The sequence below is a fragment of the Athene cunicularia genome, assembly GCF_003259725.1.
Source record: "Athene cunicularia isolate RWA chromosome 10 unlocalized genomic scaffold, athCun1 chr10_part1, whole genome shotgun sequence".
In the NCBI taxonomy this organism is placed as follows: Eukaryota; Metazoa; Chordata; class Aves; order Strigiformes; family Strigidae; genus Athene; species Athene cunicularia.
The window spans coordinates 8,989,464-9,013,413 of NW_020799112.1; the positions used below are offsets into that span (position 1 = coordinate 8,989,464).

The 23,950-nt window shown below is 39.3% G+C and overlaps 1 protein-coding gene across 2 annotated transcripts in view; it reads right to left on the minus strand.

Moving 5' to 3' along the window:
• The window catches only part of PIAS1 (protein inhibitor of activated STAT 1), a 37,810-nt gene extending 16,007 nt beyond the window's left edge, over positions 1 to 21,803 (minus strand). For both annotated transcript variants that reach the window (XM_026855870.1, XM_026855869.1), the window contains exons 1-6: positions 21,360 to 21,803; positions 6,494 to 6,578; positions 5,812 to 5,859; positions 4,209 to 4,299; positions 3,427 to 3,561; positions 233 to 338 (exon numbers count right to left, since the gene is read on the minus strand). In XM_026855870.1, the coding sequence (XP_026711671.1) occupies positions 233 to 338; positions 3,427 to 3,561; positions 4,209 to 4,299; positions 5,812 to 5,859; positions 6,494 to 6,578; positions 21,360 to 21,801 (907 nt within the window). In that variant the 5' untranslated portion in view covers positions 21,802 to 21,803. The remainder of the gene's footprint in view (positions 1 to 232; positions 339 to 3,426; positions 3,562 to 4,208; positions 4,300 to 5,811; positions 5,860 to 6,493; positions 6,579 to 21,359) is intronic.
• Between the last annotated feature and the right edge of the window lie 2,147 nt (positions 21,804 to 23,950).

The following is a 23,950-nucleotide window of genomic DNA, read 5'->3' on the forward strand; positions in this document are numbered from 1 at the left end:
TTCTCTTGCATTTTTCCCTTCACAGTGTCAACAGGGTTCCTGGACTGGCTCCTAGTACAAACAAAGGCCTCTGAGTCTTTGAATTGGAACTGAATACAAAGAACAGCACTATCAGATTCTCAAAACCCAGAGAATTGTAGGAAGTCCAAACCTCAGTTAGCACAGTTCCATTTCAAATCTCCCTTTACAAAAGCTATTTTTCCTTTTTAAACAAGTAGTATATCAGACATACTTAGTGCTCTAGAATGATCAGGGTTCCGTATTCCTTTTGCTCGCAACCTCTGCAGTAACACCGTAGAGGACAGCTGCTTTACAAGATAGACTGCCATGGAATAGTTCTAGAAAACAGAACAAAAGATCAAAGTAAAAACTGTTTTAATCAAATGACAGCTTGTATTTTACACAATGCTTATGCAATTTGTTATGTGATTAGAGGGCACTCTCTTGCTGAAGCAGTTAATAAGACTTTAGATGGTAACGTTTTCAGACTAGAGAAAACCCACCGTGCTTCAGAAAGTTCACAGGGCTGGAGTTTTAGAGATACAACAAAAGTGACTTCACACTTTACTGAGATTAGATTTAGCTGCAAACCAAGCTATAAAAACAGCATTTTGGACACTTCTGACAGTTTTAGATGGAACTTGGGACACACAATCTACAGTCCGTTTAAGAAGGGTTATTTTACATCAATAATGTTAGGTACTGCAGTTGTGTCAATACATTTAAATGAAGTTGTCAAGACAAATAGGATCAGAATTATTTTTTTTTTAAATACACACATATTTCATTTTCAAAATAGGAAAATCAAACAGTGATGCCTCTTCAAAAGCAATACATAAAAAGATGCACCATCTGCAGTATTCCCTATTCAGTCTGGAAGCGCTGTTCAATTTCCTTTTTCTTACCTTCCTGCACTTACTAACTACAAAACGCTAACTTCATTGCCAAAGCTTACCAGAAGCATGGCAGTTAAAGAGTTTCAGAGTTCAGTGGGACCAAGACGTACTTAGTGAATCTAGCAGGAGCAGGCAAGAAGTCAACACTGCCAGTTGTCTGTCCTTCCCCTCTGGAAGAAGTCAGGTCACATCCCCCCATCAGTCCCAACAGAACAGACCTTGCAAATGTTCCTTATCAGTGTCAGCAAAAAGCCATGGATGCTCGCTTCTGCCACTACAGAAAATAACACCAACTCTGTCAGCTCCCCTGTAAGCGGGGTAAGCCTTCCCTCAGGATGAGCAGGAGTGGCATAGTGCTCTTCCTGGCATCACTAACCAATTTCAAACCACAGTCTGAGATTTCTGAAGCTCTCGTTCTCCTTGTGAAGCTACTAACAACAGCAGGCAATAACTGTCTTTCTAAAATTGTGATACTGTACTATGCATTCATCAGCAACACTCCTCTCTTCCCATCCCCAAAATGGAAAGGGCAAAATCCATCTTCTTGCATTAGGGTTCAATTATTTTTTGATAAAAACACCATTCGCTAAACCTGTAGCTGCACTCATACACTTTAAATTGAAAAATGAAAGGCTTCTCCCAGCAACTGCCATGTACATTTTCACTAACAAAAAAATCCATACAAATGTGACATCCACAATCCTTTATTTAGGATGCCACCAGAATCTGAAGATGGGATTTCAGTAATATATTTTACCATAAAATTACACAAACTGAAATAGCATCAGAAACGCCACATTTTAAATATTTTATTCTTACAATAAATGCTTCTCACATCGTTAAAAACAACTACTGCTTTAACTTGTTTGTTTAATGCCTCAATTAGTATAGAAGTTAGAAAAATGCTAATTAACATTGTGAAATTATTTACCGACAGCTTGAATCTACAAAGCTAGGAACTTGCCCAAGGCATCTTGTACAGAAGGCTCTTGAAACAGATTGTGTAAAAATCACAATTATGACTTCAGGAAAGGTAGAGTACACCAGTTGAGACATGCAACTGACTCTTAAGGGAAGGGGAGGAGGGAATTCAAATTTTATACTATACAGACACATCCAAATATAAATTCCTCACATTTAACAGTCAAGGTCTCAAACGATCACTTTAGGAAGCACTACACCTCATGAGTGGGGAAGTTCTGACTGGTATCTAATTCTCATTAAATACACTGAGAATTTGCCACTCTCTCCAGTTTTGTATTGTAAGCTGGAAGTTAGCCAGTATGTTTTTTATAACTGAAGTATCCATGAAGCCTGAGAAACTAGCTAGTTCACAAGAGACTAGCTTAGAGTCCATGCAAACTTGTGACATTTCTTTTCCCTAAATCCTCACTGGTATTCTTAAGTAAAAGTGCAGCACTCTATTCAGAGTAATAACCAGGATTCATCAACTCTCATGCAGGCAACGTAAACCAAAATAGGTTCATTTTTAAATGCTTATTTCTGATACCTGCAGTTCTCATCAGATAAAAGAAGGTTTAAAAAAAAATTAAAAAAATCATTCAACCATCGTTTATCCTATAATCTGAATGGAGACTGTTTTACGCTCCACAAGAAATCCATCATGAAACAGCATCATGATGTTTTATAACTGGCTATTGTGCATGATTGGGCTGTAAGCATTTTTCCACGCTGGTTCAGAAATCCTGGGCTTTGCGCACTGACAAATTCTTGGACAAGGTTTCATCTCAGGACAGTTCTCGGGACTTCTAAAAACAGGATAGATGCAATGGCAAAGCCACCATTTTCCAAGTCCATGTTGTCTTTGTAATGCATATCTAGCAGGTTTTTTGCCGTCAGTGAAAGCAGCACACTAATTCACAGACTAATTTATTGAAGTAACTTTGTGCAGCGTGTTCCAGATTTAATTAGTCCAGTGGAACATCAGCAAATTTATAATGCCAATTGTAACATTCTCACAAACACAAAAAAGTTATAATATTGTGACTTTTAAAATATTAAGTATAAGTACAGCAGTTGTGACAACAGAAATGTAAAAAGGGCAAATTAAATCTCCCAGGCCCTGCTGAGTTGCTATCCTTTGTGTCCACATTTACAGTTATAATAGACCACTCTGTACTGAATATTACATGCCAGTTACAAGTTGAAGCCAAGATAAGGTTTGTCAAGTCCCTAAAATCAGGAAGAGCTTTAAGTCTGAAGTTAAACAAACAGAAGTTTTATAGGATGTCTTGATATTATTATCTAGGACCTCAATGAGTCACAAAGATAGGTGGGGGGAAGGTGAAGAGGGAGAGATCACACAAAAAAATTTGAGGGCTACTGATCTAAGGGAACATGTCGTATCTGCCTAGCATAAAGTAATACAATCAAAAGAAGGAACAGTCTACTGCTACACCATGAAGTATTTTCTGCACAATTAAACTTGCTTGTCTTTCAATTCTTCCAAACAGATGCCAAAGCAGAAACTAGTAAGCTTTAAACAGCATTATGTACCATAGTTACTTACTCTTCCAATTTCTGCAGTCCATGAAACAACGATTGTGTTTGGTACCGTCGTAGATAATCTGACGAGTGAGGTAATGTTGATTGGTCGGCTAGGTCGCTTTGGTTCAACACCATTTTTGGTTGGTGGAAGATAGCCCTAGAAATCAAAATATTTTTCCCCTCAGCAAAAAAATTCAATACTGCTTTTGCCGCCTTCTCTCTCCACAACCCTGCCCCAATAGAAGCTGAAACAGGGTCCCTCTTCAATTTAAAGAGAGAGATATATGTATCAGACAATGAAATATCAGGTGTTTTACAATCCCTTTCTCCTTACACAGAACCTCACACTTTCCAAATCCTAACCCTTTCCATGGAATATTAACAAGCACCTTTGCCACCTCTCCTTCCTCAGTACTGCTGTTCAGCCAGCCTGGCTAACAGTGCCCAGTCTAACCCTGTGCGCTGCCCCTGGACTGTAAGTTGGCATTTTTCGCCTTAGTCCTCTTGGTTAGTGATGGTTTATTCCCTGCACAGATGATCTCTAAAACTGTTTAATTTCAGAAAGTCTGTCAAACATTAGAATTTACTATCACATTTTTTGAAAATTAATCATACGGATCTACTGGTTGGTCTCCTGAGAAACAATTTACTTAACTATCTTTTCCATTCATCTACCCCTCTTCATTTGAATGGTCCAAAATGTGAAAACAAAGGTTGGTATAAATTCTCAGGCTAATATCTGACAGACAGTTCCTAATAGTTATTGTTGTCCAAATAGGTATAATAAAATAACATTTTACTTACTGGAAGGCTGCATGGTTTCCCATTTACTTTCACACACAGATTGGGTGGGAAGTGATCTTCTTGTGGACAACTGGTTTCTGATAAACAAAACCTAAAAGCAAAGAGCTTTCATCATCTTTCACTTCTAAAGTGATTTAAAGATCATCTCCTCCTAGAAGGAATTTTTCTTCTACCGAGTTATAAAAGCATGAAAAATCTGCTAAACGCATTCCTCAAATTAGCTGTACAGATCATTAAGCAGGAAAGCCCCCCCAGAATCACAGGTTTGGATCAAGATGGCTGTAGGTTTGTCCTCAGATTTCTTGAAGTCCTCAGACAGACTCTGACTCATTCCGATATGCAGGTTCCTATTACAAAAGACAGATCATCCAAATTTCTTTTCTACCATTTCCTCAGCCTGACCTCCCCATACAAGACCAGGGTTTCCCAAAGGACGAAATATTCTTCAACTGTCCATCCTCCAACTTCAGTAAACCAGACAGTTGTTTAACCACAGCATCAAATGCTATCCCTCATGCCTCTGTCAAGCCTCTTTCTTACTCAGACAGTTTTGTTTATTTACATAAGTTCAGAGAGGCTTATTTGCTGCTGGAACTAAAATAAGACACACCCTTCCTTGTCCTATGAAATGTGTGTAGGCCAAGATCACAGACAATAGGCAAAGAACCAAAAAAAGCCTTCTGACTCCAGGGGATTTCTTCCAGGGGACTTGCCCCATCCACACAAATGTACCATCACATCAGGGTGTAGCCATTCAACACAGCTGAGTCTAACAGGCTGCTGCTTTCAAAAAGGGTGAGTTACTTCTGTCCCCATTTTCCCTCATGCCCTCCTCATCCCTCTGTCTGTCTGAACTCCCACCAAGCCAACCTGATCTGCTGGTCAGCAGAAGGTACCCTAAGAAGCAAGACCCAAAAGCAATCACTTTCTGTCTGGCGAGTGAACATCTCACCACGCAGACATGACTGGGGGGTGAAAGGCAAGACAGCCTTTTCTGACAGGAGCAAGCTCTGAAGTCAGCTCTGCTCACAGCCCTCCAAAGAATTGCAAGCATACATAGGATTTAATCAACTTAAAATACATTCGTCAAAACCTCTAAAATAACCACAACACATTAAGACCCAATCTGGTGACTCTCAAAGTCTTGCTTCCCATTGTCTAAAGAAAAGTTGACCTTGGGTTGCCATGCCCAGGAAATACTGTGTTTGACATCTCTGCCAGAAAAAAAACAACCCTCCCTGCACGTAGATTTTGAAGGTCCAGGCACCTGGAATCTGACAGATGTGGAGTTAAAGAAAGAAGCAGACAAACAATCAAAAATAACTAACTGAAGAAAATCAGCTGGCTATAGCTACATGCATTATTCCGACATGCAGTATTCCCACACACCAGAGATCAGGCCACCAGCAACTTAAGGGAAGCTGCATGTAACATGGACAAGTGGTTAAGCCTGCCCTTTTCAAATCACCCAACAGCAAGCTTTTCTCAGGAAAACAACAGGATGAGAATCTTCACCATAAAGGAAAGCCCGACCATCTGGGTAGCATATATCTGACATATTTTAAAAACAACAGCATCAAGAACAGGTGATACAAATACACACCTTAGCTGGACCTGTACTGTGAAGTCACATTTGGTCCCAGAAATATCCCTAGAAACAACAGAACACAGGTTAAAACATGTTGTTTATACAACAGGTTCATCAGTATTTTCTCAGAGTTTGCTCTGAGTTCAGAATAAGTTCAATATATGTAAATCACTCTTTACGGTACATATAGTGTATATCATACTTTCTTCCTTCTAGTCAGTCAAACCACTACTCTTAAGACACACTGAAAGGTATACTTTTTATTTTTCAAGGTAAATAAATCAATTACATTCTCATCTGACCTCTACCATTTCTTTTTTCTGCTATACTATAAAGAAAATTCTGATGGGTCACTATGAAATACCATCTTTATAGTGAATAAACACAGAACTTGACAAAAGATCTGGTGGCAAGGAAGGGTTGCAAGGAGGAGAGTTACGTATTTGTACAGCACTTAGTACAAGAGAAACCTGCCCAATACTCACTGGACATGGTGGTATTTAATTCTCTCTTCCTCACCTTTTTCTTCTCCATCAGCTTACAAAGGAGAAAAGGATCCCCCAGAAGAGTATTCTCTGAGGCACACATACACCTCTGTGCTCTTTAAGATCACATTTTAAAATGAGAGAGATGATAAGCTAGTTCCTTCTTTTATTTATTTTTATTTAATACTGTATTACGGATCAAATGCACTCACATTGAACTGCTGATTTGCTGCACTTGTTGTGGTGTCAGTGCAAATGCAAAGCAGGTTTCTCGAAATCGCTGACTATTATCTGATGCTAGAAGAAAACAAGAGATCATCACTTTAAAAACAGCAAATAGAGAATAATTAACAGAACGATCTCCTTTCATTAGCGTCTACATATATATACACACACATTTTTATAGCAATCCCAATAATACAACACACATCTGTTTCTGTAAACAACTTTAGAGCCAGCAAAAAAGCTGTCATTTAAACCCTCCTGTAAATAAAAATATAACAAACAAACCTTATATGCATATGAGGTATATGTTAGCGATACAGGTAACAGCAAAGCAGAGACAAATCAGCTTAAGACTTTATGTCAGTCGTGGTAACTTAATGCTAAATGTTCTTTGATACCAAGTAAAAAATTTCTTCGGAATTCTCATCAATCACTTTTTTATTTTCTTTAATGCATAAGATCATGGATTAACCTAGAGAAGTATACAGTGACAGAGAAGTATAACACATGCAGCTTCTCACGTTTCAGTAAGATAATTTATGGAATTAAATGCACCAAATATATAATATGCAAACAACTCATGAGATATGCAAGTATGAAATCTAGATTTGAAGTCCTTTAACATGGTGCCATAGCGCTCCGTAACAAAACAAACACTACAGAATTAATGCACCTGCTGAAAATCAAAGTAATGTGTCTCCAAAATAGCGATTATATCTAAACTACATCCCTTCACCAGAGCTACAGGCACCATTGCAGTACAGAAACATTCACAATGGCAATGAAAATGGCTTTATAAAAAAAAAATCTCTCCAGAGAACTCAACATGCTCATCAATATATGCACTGAAGTGAAAGTTGAAAGAAGCTTGCCATTCAATTTCATTATTCTTAATAATTTTATACGATTATGAATAACTATATTGTGTATTAAACACTCCATAAATTTATCATTTTTTGTTTTACTATAATACACTTCCTGACTCATCCTTGAGTGACAGATGAGTGAATACTTCAGGGTGATACTTCAGATATTTTGTTAAAAACAGCATGTGGTAGGTTGGAACCAACAATAGAATAGACATTGACTTAGTATAAATATTAACAGCAGCAATCCCACAAAATTACATTTATATCTTTCTTGCATGACAATGCTACAAGATCCATATATTTTATGACATTATATGCAAAAACTACAAGCAGTTGATTATCCGTTGCTCTAAAACTAGATGGGTAAGAAAAGGCAATATATACCAAAGAACAACTTTTGTGAAAATACCAGCAGAAGTAAATCTCTTTGAAAGCATTATAACTTTTAATATTTTTATATGCATATATTTCCCTTTCTTTCAATAAGCAGCTCTACTGTAATATCCAAAAACACCATCTCGGCTAGGGTACAGCATGCACCCTCAAGTTAATCTTTAGTTAGATGCTCATGCCTACAGTATCCAGCATCTATTTTAATACATTTTCAATTACATTTCTTCAAATGAGAAACATGCAGAGCTTCAGATGACAGCCATTCATGGTATCACAATGTAAGAATTTGCAGGAAATATAAACACAATGTATACAATTAACAATGAAAATCTGTTACAATATTCGGTCTTCAATATAACTAAAAATAGGTGTAGAAATATAAGCGGAGAGATCAGAATTACATACTGTAATCAAGAAAAGATGAATTAGTAAAGTTAATGCACTGCAGACCAAAGAACTGAATGAATTCAAGTTATTACTTCATATTTTTACATGGTTAAATGTGGCCTTAAACTGTTGGGTTTGTTTTCCTCCCACATATTATTTGCTTTACTCTAAAAATTGACAGCTTTGGCTTTATTAGAAAAGTTCTGGAAGCTCTTTGCAAATTTTTGTTGTGAATTCCAACACCTTTAATTAAAGGACAAGACTGTTGAACATCTAATGCTGCCTTTGTTTAAAACTTTAACTACCCAAAGAAGTTAAACAGCAGTTACCAAAAATCTAAACCCAGATTTCCCAAACAGTATTTTTCCCTTTCAGCTGCTCATCTTTTTGCTTGTTTTGTGTTGCAGCATCTCCAATTTAAAGAATCAAGGCAGTAATATGTATTTTTGCAAGCATTAGAAATAAGGGAGGTGCAAAATAACTGTTAGCAAAGCAGCAAAGGTTCCAAAATTCAATCCTTTTCCTCTGTTCGTTACTGGCTGGTCTTAACACAATACTTATTTTTACTCAACAGTGATATATGACCTTGAAAAGTGGGTTTCTAACTTCTATATTCAGTTCATCGTTCTCTCGCATTGGCCAAATTAAAGCATTATACATTGAAATGGCAAAAATTTAAAAAGGACATTCTTCAGTGCTGACACAGGAGCTTTCATAATTCCAGTTTTCTTCATCAGGTAGTTCTAGCACATTTATAAGAGAGTAAATAACTTCTGCCTGAATCACAACTTTTTGCAACTGAAATAGCCACTTCAAGCTCATAATCATTAAAACACCACGAAAGTAAGCATTACCAACAACTGCATTGTGCACATTGCAGTTAATGAATTTACTCTTAACTAGAAGCCACCTAAAATGACAAAGGCAAGGAGGAAGGCTCTGGGGTTGGAGGAGGCTGGATGGTTGCTTGGTTTTAACCAACTAAACTGGTTGGTTTAGACCAAGAACAAAAGGCCTCCAACATTTCTTCTGCTGTTGGCTATTAACTTCATATTAAGTCATGTTAATCACTGCAAGCAGAAGTCTGCAAACTGATAGATCAATGATCCGCAGTGATTGGAGATGTACCTTGTCACAGGCTGCTTCATGTTTCCTTAGCTGTAAAACAGCATTAATATCCACATGCTGTGTTTTCAATACATGGCTTTTGTGTACAAGCAATCATTGTGATTACCACGGGAGCATGGCCAAATCACAAAGAAGGAAGGAACAACTTGTTAATTAGGCAAAGATGATCCAAAAGCCAATCAAAAGATTTCAAATCTCTTGACAGATTGAGCAGTACAGACAGAGGAAGACAGACAAGAAGCTACATTACTCTAAAAGAGTTACAGTCAAGCTCTTCAACTAGTATTAGAATACAGCTCTGCCCCTTGGATGTGTAACTACCAACAGGAAAAAGCGCAAATTTAATCTCCAATTGCCTAATTCAGTGTGTGCTACCATATGCAAGTCTAACCTTTAGAAACAGGCACAATATTCAGCACAACATTAAGAAATGGCAAGAACAAGCTATGCAAAGAACAAACAGAATCAGCCGAATGCAGACACAAAACAACTTGTAAAAGAGGCCCGGAACAACAGTGAAAATCCTAAACTATCACATTTGAAAGCGCAGTTAAGTTTTACAAGGGCTGTGGTGGTGAAAAGCATTACTGCCATTTTCTAGCATTCAGTTAAGATCCCACAGTTGCCACTCCAACACCAACACAGCAGGACAGCCTCCCACCCGCCGGCACTGCCGGCAACCCAGCTCCCCTCACCGTATCGGCATTGGCGGCCAGGCTGCGGAAAGGAACAGAGGGCAAAATATACCCCTGGCTGCAAAATCACAGCAAGTTAATTCCAGCAGAGGTCAGTTAAATATGGCAAGGAAAAGTCAACAGCTTCATAAGGACTCTGCTTACCAGACATGAAAACCAACTGCCTGTTTATTGTACTGCCCCCCCTTGTGCTATCGCAAACCAAGGGTGTGAGGGGGTTTGTCTGGGGAGGACGGTGTAACAGAAGAGGCAGGTTAGGGAGGTGGACTCTGCACATCTGGGGCTCGCCTTGGAGCAAGGGGAAATGCAGCAAACAAACCCAAAGCATTCCCTGGAAGGGAGAAGAGAAATGTTTCTTTCTTTGTGGTTTTCTCTTATCTTCTCCCATATGTTTTTACACAATCTTTTTATACCCGTATGTATTCTTTCTAGATCTACTTACTCTACAAATGATGCATGAAAATTTCAACAAAACACATTAAACGGAGCTAACTTAGCAGCTTTATACAATTAAATATGAAGCTTCCAAGCTTATCTATGACTATGTGAACTTCTCTATTTCTAAGGACTTCAGCTTTCTCAAGGAAGAAACACTGGAAATCTGAGAATTTAAGAGTGTAGAAAAGCTAACAGATTTCTATTAATTCATCTGGTGTATCTGCTGTGTTTAAGAACACCGAACAGATCCTGGCAAGTCAAGCACATCATTTACTTTTAAAGTTCTGCAGTATGATTAAAACCAGAAATATGCAAATATATAGTTTTATACAAGAAAATAATTTTGATGGCTAGAAGCATTCAACCATGCCCTAAAAACAACTATTATTATTTAACAAAAGAAAGGCAAAAATAGATCTCCAGTTGAAAACTGAGTGGATTAAAATAGAATTTATAATCTAATAAAGCTGGAATCTAGCCAGGACAACGGAGTTAATATGAATATACTTAAGAAAGCTGCCAGAAACTGGTTTTTGGGGGCTTGGGTGGTGGGTTTTTTTCCATAACTACGAGTTATTAAATTTTATAGCCTTTCCTTTAGCACCCTCTGAATGGTACAGAGCTTGGAGGATTAGTCAAGAGCTGATTATAGGCAACATCTCCTCTGCAATCTCAGAAAGGAGGTACAATGGACAAATGTCTAATGGACTTTTAAAATTTGCATATAAAGAACAAAGACACAGTAATTTAAAAAATCCACCACGAATCACAAGCATCACTTTACCTTGCTGCTAAAAAATTTTCCAAATAATTCATAAATCTGAAAGGGCATATTTTGAAAGTATAATAAAAACCTTTTCAAGCAGACTTATGTAATTAAATGGGTGTCAACGAGAACAGTTTCAGACAAGCTGTATAAAATCCACTTCTCATCTTCCTGGAATCTCACCATTTTTGTGGGGGTGCAGAAGCGGGGCGGGCCAAGGAGAATATTTACTACTTTTTCATTCATCCAGCTTAATTCCAGGAAAGGCAATGAACAGAATCCACATTTTCTTGTAAACATGTACATACACTTATTAAGAACCAGCACCAGCTCAGGTCTGTTGCCTCTGCAGGTCCCCAGCGTTAGTACAACACACTCTAAAATGCCTAAAACACTGCAAAAACATTACAGGGCAGAGTTTCTTCTCCAAAGCTATTCTTTTTTTACCAATTCATTATCACCACAGTTTCCTCAATTATTTCATGCTTACCTCATTCAAGTAATGATCCAAACAGCATATGGGATTGGTGTATATATTAAGTCAGAGTGACCCGGTTATGCCTTGCTAGTTGTGTACTTTGTTAAACGTTTTGGTCATGGTAATGAGTTTTCAAAATTTGAGAAAAAAAAAATTTTAATACATGACAGTATCATTCACAGGACTAAAACACTTAAAATTCTATATGAATATATATATATATGTGCATATGTGGAGAGAGAGAGACACAATGAATATATTACTTATCTAAGTAATAATAACGATACATAAAAACCATTTCCTACCGATTTTGTTCTTTATTTTGGAAAAACCCTAAAATGCTAGAGTGAAAAAAAGAACCCAGCTTGAGTGGCTGCATTTTCTACAGCTCTAAAAATATTCTGTTCCACCTCACCAGTACCCATGGCTAAAAATAGCCACACAATCTTTCTGCAGTAAAATACCTCTTGCTGTCTTGAGAAAAAGCCAGTCTCTAAATTTCCATTCAAGAACAGATACCTTAAAAACTTTAATGAATCTTATGTTATCACATCGTTGAGGGGGTGATGCTTCCTAATGCAACCACAGCTGACCATCGTACTGACAATATACATGGTTAATCTTTTCCATCTATCATCACCAAGTGCAGATTATTTAATAAGTGAAGGGAATATACTACCTTCTAATACAGAAAGATACTTGGACTAAAATTAAACTTGCACTTTACACTGCAGTAATTACCTAAGTTCAGGCCATGAGAGAAGCTATCATTCAGTTGGCCTATTACCAACGATTTCCAATAATAGCATGTTTATCTCCTAAGGCAAAAATAGTTATGTTAAGTAAGAGAATCAGGAGTATAGCAAATTTTTGCTACATGCTGTAAGATAAACAAGAGCTATCTAACTGGTTATTCACTAACCTTATACAACACAATTTCGATCAGTTACATTTGTAGAAATATCAGTCAGAAAAAAACTAAACATTGTATGAATTGTCAAACCAGAACATAAATAATTCGTGCTTATCTTCCCTAGATAGGTAAGATATCTCATTTTGTTGCAGCACCGGCATCTTGCTTTTTCTTTTAAACAACAGAAGGCATTGTATCAATTTGTGTTCACTCCTCTTTCAAACATCACTGCTGAAAATTTAATACACTGCCTCTAAGCTAGACCAAAATTACTTCATTTAGATTAAGGCACAGAAAATGTTTACCTTTTAAAAAGGTAAAATTCAGTCAGGCTTTGAATTATGTTCAACAGCAGCAGAAGCCAGGAAATCCATTACTCAGTACTACATACACACAGCTCCTCACAATGCAGTTTGTCCAAAACCACTTGTATCAATTCTGAGCAGGGTTCGTTTATACAACTGCTTTTGGAGGAGAGATCAAAAGCCTGTGTACAGTGCATTGCAATATCTGTATGTAAGAGAAACCAAGCAGCTACAGGGGAGAGAAACCATGAAAGGATACACCTTAATGGGGGATCTACAACATCTCGGACACATCACTAGCCCTTTTAAAACCACCACAACTGATAAAGTTCCTGGGTAACGCAAGTGCAAGTACATAAATGCTTCCTCTCTATTAACCACAACCTCTTAGCACCAAGCTCCTATAGGCTTCTGGAATCAAGCAGCAGTACCTTTTAAACGACTACCACCATACCCTTGATTTCCTGCTGCCCATGAAACACAATCCTAGTGTGCAATATCAGGTTGGTCCCTGCTAGACCCCTCCTCAGAGAGCCACCCTATTCCCCTGGAAGGCAGGAAAAGGCTCTTGCAAATTGCTTGAGCCACATCAGACCAGACCAAAGCAGGATCCTTCACTCTGACTGGCTGTCGCATGGCAGACACCTAAGAGCAGGGCAGAGGGCTGTGCAGCAGCACGGCATGGCCTGAGCAAGCCCTGGGCTTCAGGACGGTGGCCACACCAAGCTCACAGCCAGCACCGAGACAAGTCTTAGATTCCCATTTCTGTTTTGTCACTCACTTGCTGTGACATCGTGGTCATTTCGCATCATTTCAATCACTTATCACAATGGATGTTGTGCAACCTTAACATTTCAAAGCACTTCATAACTACTTGAAGGGAAGCATTTTAGTAAACAAATCATTCTTTCCTTGACAGCAGTGACTAGCTCTTAACCCACTTCCATAGGTTAAAACTGCACTATGCTCACAAATACACTGCATTACTGTGAAGTGACAATGCCATGTTCCTCAGCTTAAAACAGATGAAAAACTCAGATTCTGGTCAGTCTGCTGCATTTATCACAATCATTTTTAGATTCTGTTCAACTTAAGCTTTTAACAGTTAATACTCAGAAGGAATAGGCAGAGCTGCACTGGGGGTGGGAAAGGCAGGGAGTAAAGAGATGCGAAGGAGCTTATTTGAAGTAGCGCCTAAATATATGTATGAAAATAGCCTGGAAATGCTCCAAGGGCTACAATTAATTCATAAATATTACGTATTTTATAACTCTCTACGATATGGTGTATAAACAGAATAGATCAGCTGGAAACTCTGTGCAATTGGACAGATATTTATGTGTTGGTTTTTTTCATCAGTCATGTATTAGAGCATTTCTGAAGACCTACAGGAAGTATTAAGGGGCAATTTCACACCGACCTTCAGTGCCAGACTGGAGTTAATACCCACCTACCCCAGCTCTCCTCTCGGTGCTGTCGCTCCTGGGCCCACAGATCTCTCTCCATGGCACATCTGTTCCATCATGTTGTCAGACGGAAGGAACTTCACTAGGTCCTCTATACTCAAATTAAGTCACTTGATTTCTTTAGACACCTAAATGTATGTCCCAGAACTCAACTGCTGCCATCCGGGCTTGAAAATTTTAGCTTCTATTCCTAAGAGCACCAACTGCAGTTAAACACTTCAAATGAGCAGTACTAAAAAGCTGGCCCTGCAACGTCCTTATATGGGCTACCCTGTTTCTAGTCTATTTTCACTCTCAGCAAGAAACTAGCAAGTTTTTTAAGGCTAACAGGAAAAGGCAAAAAAAAAGTTTAAAGTTCATGATTAGCTAAAAGTCCCTAGTAAGCTCTCTACCAGGATTAGCACAACCCATATCATCTTTTTCTAAACGCCATCATAAAGTGACTTGGTGAGTTGACCCAGGCTGGACAACAGGTGCCCCCAAAGCCTCTGTCACTCCCCTCCTCAGCTGAACAGGGGGGAAAGAATATAACAAAAGGCTTGTGAGCCGAGATAAGGACAGGGAGGTCACTCACCAGTTACCGTTACAGGCAAAACAGACTCAACTTGGGGAAATTAGTTTAATTTATTACCAATCAAATCAGAATAGGATAATGAGAAATAAAATTAATTCTTAAAAACACCTTCCCCTCAGCCCTCCCTTCTTCCCAGGATGAGCTCTGGTCCCAATTTTCTCTACCTCCTCTCCCTCACTGGCACAGGGGGACAGGGAATGGGGGTTGTGTTCAGTTCATCAACTGTTGTCTCTGCCTCTCCTTCCTCCTCAGGGGGAGGACTCCTCACACTCTTCTCCTGCTCCAGCATGGGTCCCTCCCACAGGAGACAGCCCTCCATGAACATCTCCAACATGAGTCTTTCCCACGTTCTGGAGCTCTTCACAAACTGCTCCGCGTGGGTCCCTCCCACGGAGTGCAGCCCCTCAGGAACAGGCTGCTCCAGCGTGGGTCCCTCACGGGGTCACAACTCCTACCAGCAAACCTGCTCCAGCATAGGCTCCTCTCTCCACAGAGCCACAGGTGCTGCCAGGAGCCTGCTCCAGCACGGGCTTCCCATGGGGTCACAGCCTCCTTCAGGCACCCACCTGCTCTAGTGTGGGGTCCCCCACAGGCTGCAGGTGGGCATCTGCTCCCCTGTGGGCCTCCATGGGTGCAGGGCACAGCTGCCTCACCATGGGCTGCCCCACGGGCTGCAGGGGAATCTGCTCCAGCCCCTGGAGCAACTCCTCCTCCCCTTCTCCATTGACCTTGGTGTCTGAAGGGTTGTTTCTCTCACATACTCTCACTCCTCTCTCTAGCAGCTGCTGCACAAGGTTTTTTCCCCCTTCTTAAATACATTACACCCCAGAGGAGCTCCCACCATTGCAGATAGGCTTGACCTTGGCCAGCAGCGGGTCTGTCTCTGGGACAAGAGGGAAGCTTCTAGCAGCTTCTCACAGAAGCCACCCCTGCAGCCACCCTGCTACCAGAACCTTGTCACACAAACCCAATACAGGGAGATAAAAGTACCTCTAAAAGACTCCAAGTTACTGCAGACTTCCAAGTCCCAGCAGTTATTTCCCACAGCTAAGTGATCTCAACATCTCGGCTGCAAGAGGAAATCTTAATGCATATTGCAACAAGCACTGCTTCCTCTCTCATGCTGTGTGAGCACCACTGCTAGGCCTCTAGCTCTCCAAACACTTAAAAGGGATACTACCCCAAGCTCAGATTGGTTCACTGATTATTAGCGGATTACTCACATGCTTTGAGTCAACCACGTGGTTTGCTGTCATTCCTTCTACTAAAGCTTTAATTAGGATCATAAAATAATCTGAGTTGGAAGGGACCCATGAGGATCGTTGAGCCCAACTCCTTATCAAATTATCAATTATCAGAAAGGTATCCTAATTTGACCTTGGAACTCAAACTGGCTTCCCAGATCCACTCACATCAGAGCAGCAGTGTCTGAAAACGTCCACGTCCTGTAAGGTCCTGGAATTTGGGTGATCTCAGTTCTACATGAGGAGATTGAGCAATCAGCTAAAGTGAGCATTAAAAAAATTATACTCCATTTCTTGTAGCACAAGAGCTACCCAGTTGGTTAATGCTCCCTCATACTTGAAACAGACTCTAGACTGTGGAAGGATTCTCTATATGTGAATTTGAGGCATACCACATGCAAATACAAGTTGAAGCCAAAAAAAGAAACTTAAGCACACTGTAATTCTCATTCAGCTACAGCACACGAATAAAACAGAGCTAATATTTCAGCTTATTCTTGTACAATTAAAGGCTGTAGAGCCGGAAGTCAGAAAGCTCAAACCCAAGTTGAGAATACAGCATTCTGTTGAACTTCCTCCCACAAAGTATGCCTAAAAAAATAACAAACACAGAAGACAGTAAAAGCGTAACTTTCATATAAACCATGATACTGATTGCAGAGAGCAACAGATCAGCTTGCTGATATACAAAAGGGACAAATACTCGCCAAACAAAACTTTTACAGTTTCCAATCTAGATTTCCAAGTGCACTGTATTGTTTATTTAATAGCTGTACCTTGAACTACAGTCACCCTCAAGATTTTAGTCAGATTAGTTGCAAGACCCGTCTTCAAGAACGCAGCATGTCCAAGTAACCATGATCAGAGTCAAAAAGAAAATTTCAAGGTAAATGCAAGTCAGAAGCATGAACACTGGTTAGTAAGCATGTAATTCCTGAGGGCAGGCACCAGGGGTGAAATTCTGCTTATCGGAGAAATCCTGTTTAGTATTAAGAGTGCACAGATTAAGAAATTAAGCTGAGACCTAACCAAATCAAAACAAGCCTCAGCAGAGCCACGCTGCTTTCACCCACTGGAGCCAGTATCTGGAGTCTGACAGTATGTTTTCTATAAGCAGTACTCTGACTCCCCAGAAAGCCTGATGTTTGTCTCCTCTTTTTAGGAGGTTGGGACCTGTAGGCAAAAATCCCAATTCCACAGCTCAGATCTGAGTTTCAGTGTTGTGTTCACTATCACTTAAACATCAAGCGCAGCAAATAAATTGTAGGATGATCACCCGTATGCTATTTGGACAACTTTTAAGGGAGTAGCAGAGCCCACAGCCTCTTTAATCCTTTAAATCCAAAAGAAAAGGTTAATTTCCCCTTACAGATAAATAAAGGCCCATAACCTAGTTAAAATGTTTCTTGGAACAACTACACAGCTAAAGCAATTAGGAATGACATATGCTGTAACAAGAAGTATTTTTAAAATGTTGTTTAACTAATGTCCCTTCCATAATAATCTGGCAAAATTTTGATACTCGTTACTCATCTCTCAGTAAACACATTTCACCACACAAAAGAGATCTTATCTGTGTGTTAGAAGTTACTTTTAGAAAAATTGTCCTATGCTTAAAAACAACCAATTAGCAGTCTCTGTGCACTGAGGGCTGAAAGTAGGGAAACTTCACTTGAGAAATAACAACCAAAATTCTCCTAAAGGAGTTTCTATTCAAAACCAACAGAGAAGTCACAATAATAAGGCAACTTCCATACATACCATCAAGTCCAAGCTGGACAGCTTTTACTCAAAAAAACCCCAGTCATATAATCACATGAAATCGTGGTTAACCATGGGGCCAAGTGCTCAGACTTCTCACCAGCACTGCAAGAACTCAGTGTACAGATTCATCTACCAACATACATTTTCAGAATGTAGAGCATTCCTAGTTGGCTTGTACATAAAAACATCCAATATAGATGCTTTCTCAATTTTGCAATGAGGATGACTAATAAAATATGGATCAAATTCGACAGCTCCACTGAACATGGACAGATATCTCTTCGTCTCAGATAAACAAGCCCACTGACAGTCTTCTTGGGAGTAAAGAAAATGCCATCATCCCCCAACAGCACAGCCAGCAGAACCGTAATTGTCAGTATTAGCCACACAGTTCAGAGAGCTACGCAGGAGCCATGTACTTGAAACACTCGGAAGGAAGCGAGAGACTCTGCAATCTGAGCAGAGTTAACAGCAGGAGAAGAGTCCCACCGTCAGCAGGGCCTAGCTGCTATTTTCAGTTCTTCAAACAAGAGCAGGTTGAGGTAGCATAGGCTGAGTTTACAAGTTTAACTAGCTAGGCAAGTCTGCTCTTCTGCAAGCATCCTACTCACTGCTACAAGTTGTATGGGCTGCTGTAAGCCAGAGAAAGGTGTTTTTTTCAAAGAAAGAAGCTATCCAATAGCCTTCTAACCTTAGCTTGTCACACGCTCAAGATCTGACCATGCTCAAGATCCTCAGTAGCTGTTCGTGAGTAGGGTGTGGATGGCTAAAACACCGCATTTCCCCCTTACCATGAATCCTGCCCAGCAAGCAGTCAGCATGTGGATTTTAATCACAGTCTGAGCTACATTTTGAGGAAGTAAGTGTGTGAAGGTAACATCCATTTCCTCCTTGTTCTTGGCATTAGAAGTAATAGTTAGCAAATTTAATTTCCTTATCTGTTATTCACATTAGCTTGTGTACTACCCACCTACGTAAAATATTTGGGTACAGAATGCTTGTTCAAGTGCCCTGCAGTGCAACTCCCTACCCCAAGGCTTTGTCAAATTACTGTTTTTCAAATTAATAATCACATCTTGATGGGACAGAAGACTACTATAGCAAACCTTTCCAAGCAATTCCACCTTGACTTGGGAAGTGTTGTGCTTTGCCCAACTTCTATGTAATGACTGTCATTTCAGGAGAATCTGACGATCCTCAAATCAGCAGAGATCACACTCCTGCTTTCACACACACTTTTTTCTATTCCAATAGGTTCCATTTTAAGCAGGGAGATAATTATTCAAAACTACCCATCAAGTCATCCATTCTTGCAGTGAAGAGAAACAGTAAATTTAAAAGTTTCTTATCCCTACTCTATGAGGAATCTGATGGGAAAAAGCAAGCAGGAGATGCTGAAACACTGGCCAAATGCCATGGAGAAAGTTCTGAGTGTTTGCAGTATGCATCTGCCATTTGAAAACAAAGCCAGGGAACCTAAAAATTTGACGTTTGAGGAAACCCGTATTGTTTGCAGCAGTGTGAAAGATACCCAAACCTTTTGGGTCAAGTATTCAACAAATCATTTAGGACTGCTTTTAAATAGAGTACCAGTAACTACATAAATGGAGAAAATTAATACAAGTTGGCTCCACACTTGCATTTAAAACTGCTAAGCTGTATGCACAATTGCTCCAAGTTGTTTTGGGAGTGTATAAAGCTGCATATCACTGGTTATTAACCCAAGAGGTTTTTTCATTAACATATATATTTATTACTCTAAAATATCTTCATGACATTTATAGTCAGCAATTTTACAATCTGTAGGAACATTACTTTCCACTACAAAAGGAAACAACCAACCATTTCTCATATGCATAGACACCAAAGCTCTCTCTTCCCCCAAAAGCACAAGAAAAAAAACTTTTTAATATTATTGCTTCAGACAAACAGAAAGACATCACAGGATGCACATCCAAAACAAAAGCCTCAAACATACTCTTAAGTAACTGAAAGGACAGAGACTGCTTAAAAAGGCATCTGGTTGGAACTTCACCCACTTCCATTTTCTTACCCTGACACTCAGAAACCACAAGGGGGGGGGGAATATCCTATTGTATATATTGTATACACTCCTCAAGCAGTAAGACATGACAGAGCGTGAATTATGATCTCTTCATTTGGGGCTGGTTTGTCAGACATAGAGCTGACAGCAAAGTGTTCTTACCACATGTAGGAATAATGCATACCATAATTCCTGCATGGGAATGTGTTATTGAAATTACAGCGTTATTTCTAAGTATTTATAATGTAGAAGTGATGGAGGCACATACTGAGTACCTAATTATCCTGTACCACCAGCACTGCCTGGAATGCTTATTAATCAATTAGGATTTAGATTAAAGCTAAACAGATACAGCATACCTCTTAAAAGAATACCTGAACCAATGTCTGTTGTAACAGTTACAGCAAAACAAATAGGCAAACAACTGTGTAGCATACTTCAGAAATCTGCAGACCACCATCACCACTCACGCATCAGGCCTCCTACATCCCTGTAGCTGTTCAGACTGTTCATGTAAAGTACCTGCTCATTTTTATTTACAAGGGATCTCTTTCGCAAAGGACATTTTTTTCCACTCACCCACCATCTCCCCGTATCTACTCTCACAAATCTCCTCCTCCTCCTACCAGCTATTCTCACAGTGAATCTTTCCCAGGGTTTCAAGACAACAGAAGGTTCCAACATGCAAGCAGTCCCTCCAGTAATCAACAGGACTACTGTATTTAAGCGGTATTTAAGAGTATTAAAAGTTAACCACACTTAAGTGCTACGTGGAGTCAGGGCCAGAAAAATCACATATTGTTATATAATGCTCTGTAAGCATCAGATTATTCTCAGCAGCTACACCAGTGATTTATACCTTAATACAAAAGACAGTTTAAAGAAAGGTAGCCACAACTGCAAAAGAACCACAAGACTTCCTAAACTCAGACGTTCAGGCTGTAATGGATCACAGCAAATATCTAGCTTGGCATTCTTTCCCAGCACAGATGAGATTTCGTGGGCTTGATGGATTCTGGGGTATTTTATTTTTGTTTTGGTTTTTTTTAAATAATTAAGCTCTATGGCTTATAAGAACTACTGAAAGCAGACAGGTTTTTTCCTTTTTCTAAGGTATAGTTTGTTTCTTGTCAAACTCACCCCTTGAATATAACGGATCTTTGAACCATATTTAGTGGCTCAGCTAAAGCAACTAATGAGTGTTACGTAAGATGTCTCTCCATGTAGAACAATCTGTTCCAAAAGTTACCAAAAATAGCAATTCTCTAAACACTGATGTGATGCAATATTTAACCAGTTACTGCATTAGCTGCTGAATTCATCCATTACTATTTAAAAAACAAAACAAAACCCCAAACTTCAAATATTATTACAACATTGGCAACTTACCTAGGCTGGTAGGTTTTATCAGCTCATCCAACAAGTCATAAAAAGGTAATTTCTGAAGTTTTATGTCAGGATGGACAGGGTGGAGCGCAGATGTGAGATGGGGGAGTTCCAGTTCATGTTTAGGTCCCAGAAGTGAAACGGGAAGCAATGGTGACGTGGCAGGGTGGCCATCGTAACTGAGCTGTGGAATGGTAGACGGAGACAAAGTTGCTGGCATGGAGCTTGAGTGTACACTGGGGATAGATAAGTCTGCAGGTGTCATAATTTTCTGAGGGAACCTTCGCCTATAGAGTTCTTTGATTTTCATTTGTACAGCAGGACTGCAGCCAGCCTTTAACAAATGCAGTGCTTTTGTGAGAAGTTCGTGTTTTCGTCCGTGCTTGTTCCTCCCCGCGTAACCCAGAAGTACTTGCAGTTCAGAAACTCTAAGGCTCATAACCATTTGCTTAAAAGAAACAAAACAAAAAATTAGTATTCAAGTTACATCATCTTAAACACTAACATTAGAATGTAGCTTAATCCCATTAAGCATACAGTTTTTAAAGGCACACCACCACTGCTCTTCCCCCACTGATTATCTGAAATATAATGTAAAACAGTACTTGGTCGGAGACAGATAAATTTACTTTGAAAGTCTGTAATGAACAATTTTAAAAGGGATTTCCATTTGCCATACACAATTCAGGACAGCAATACTGGGGGGGGGAATGACCAGGACAAGTTGCCAGTACAAAATAAAGCTTGTAGATGTAACTGTTTTCTAATCACTGGTCTACTCTAATGTTAACAAGTTTTATTCGTCTAGCTTGGAAGTCAAAGTCACACACCGACAATATCAAGCCTCCACTACTTGCACTTAAAAGCTGTGCCAGTCCTTAACTCTGAAACCCTACTTCACTTTCAAGTCCCTCCCTCACTTTTTGCCATGCAGCATAACTAATCCATACAGGTTCAAAGGAAAGGAGAGAAATTACTGATGTTAGAGACATATAAATTATAATTCAATTTGTGTGCAACTCCATACGATCATCACTGAGTTAAAGGAAACATTTTCCAATTCCATTTCCTTACTTCTCGTAACAGAGCTGCATGTTCTGTTTTGGATGGGGGAGTAGGGCTTTGCCTTCTATTAATTAGCATCTTCATTTACAGTCTTTTACTGTCTCTCAATATGGTCTAATGAATCAAACTGGTAAGCCTTGTGAACTGTTTAACTTCTTCAGGAACCGAGAAAAATACTACACAAAGTAGTGAAACTAGCAATCCCCTATGTGTGCCAAGTACTTCGCCACTGGTCAAGCAGGACCCAGAAAGCCAATTTACAATCCTAGTTTCTATTTTAAAACTTCTTTGAGTGCTTGACAGTGGTTTGTTTGCCATCACAAGGTCTGTGACACTGCCTGAAATGATATTCCTGCGGAATGTTGGATTCCCAAGAAATCACAAGAAAGTGAAATGCCTGAAGCCCATCACCATGACTGGCTATCTGGATCTTCTGTATGAAACCATGAAATACCCTCAATATTTGAGTCAAGCCTAAACAATCAAATTCAAAATAATACTTGAAGTATATATTTGGGACTAAACCAGCTAATTCAACATACCAGGGTTCTGCAATTTCCCAGCCACTGAAGGCCGAATAACCAAACTAGCACATGCATTTGCAAACAGTCTTTGAAATGAGGGTAGAAATGCTCCCATCCGCTCTAGTTCTTCAGACTGTGCAAAGTATTCAGACATATACATTACTCAAGTTACTTTCACATTAATTCTTAAATTGCTAATATTAGAAAGTATGCTATCCCTAGTTTTAGCTCCTATCAATTCCTCAAACCTCCAGCACCTGCAAGAGATCTTCAATGCGCAGGTGTCCGTGAGGAGTATTTCCCTATACTAAAATAGGCTGTGTTATTTAAAAGCCCTAAATTAGATGATTCATGTACTTAATGAGGTATGCACCCAGATAGATTTAACTAAATTTGCCACGCAATTTCTGCTCTGCAGAACCACACCAACAGAACTGAATAACCTTCCTGCAAATATTAAGATAAACCTTGCTGCAGACTACCACAAACACTTTGGATATAACAGGAGTCTGCTGGCATTTATTTTTTTTTCTGAATACCCCGAGAACTTATTTCACACTTGCAGCTATGGGACTGTCATGGAGCTACAAATGAGAACAGACATGAGGTACTTTGTAAGAAACAGAGATGTCTTAAAAGAATAAGGCATTTCAGTTGCAATCTGAAGTGTTGACAGCTGAAAGGAAAGTGAAACAAATAGATCTGAAACACTGAAAAACACTATTTATAATGCTTTACAAACATTTCTTCACAGAATAAGTAGTTACAGATGAAGGGTTTAATGCCTGCTACCATCACCATTAAAAGTCACTTCCTGAACAGCCAGAACCTCTCAGAGCTTCACTCTGTCTTGTTTTGTAATAAACTTATAGGCCTAAATTGCAAAAACCACAGGATTAAAAAATTATTGAACTAACAGTGAAGCTCCTGCCACATGTTGGATGTTTTCCATTTTTTTAAGGTATAGGCAAGTTAGAAGTAAGTTTAGGGACAGCAGGGTCTATG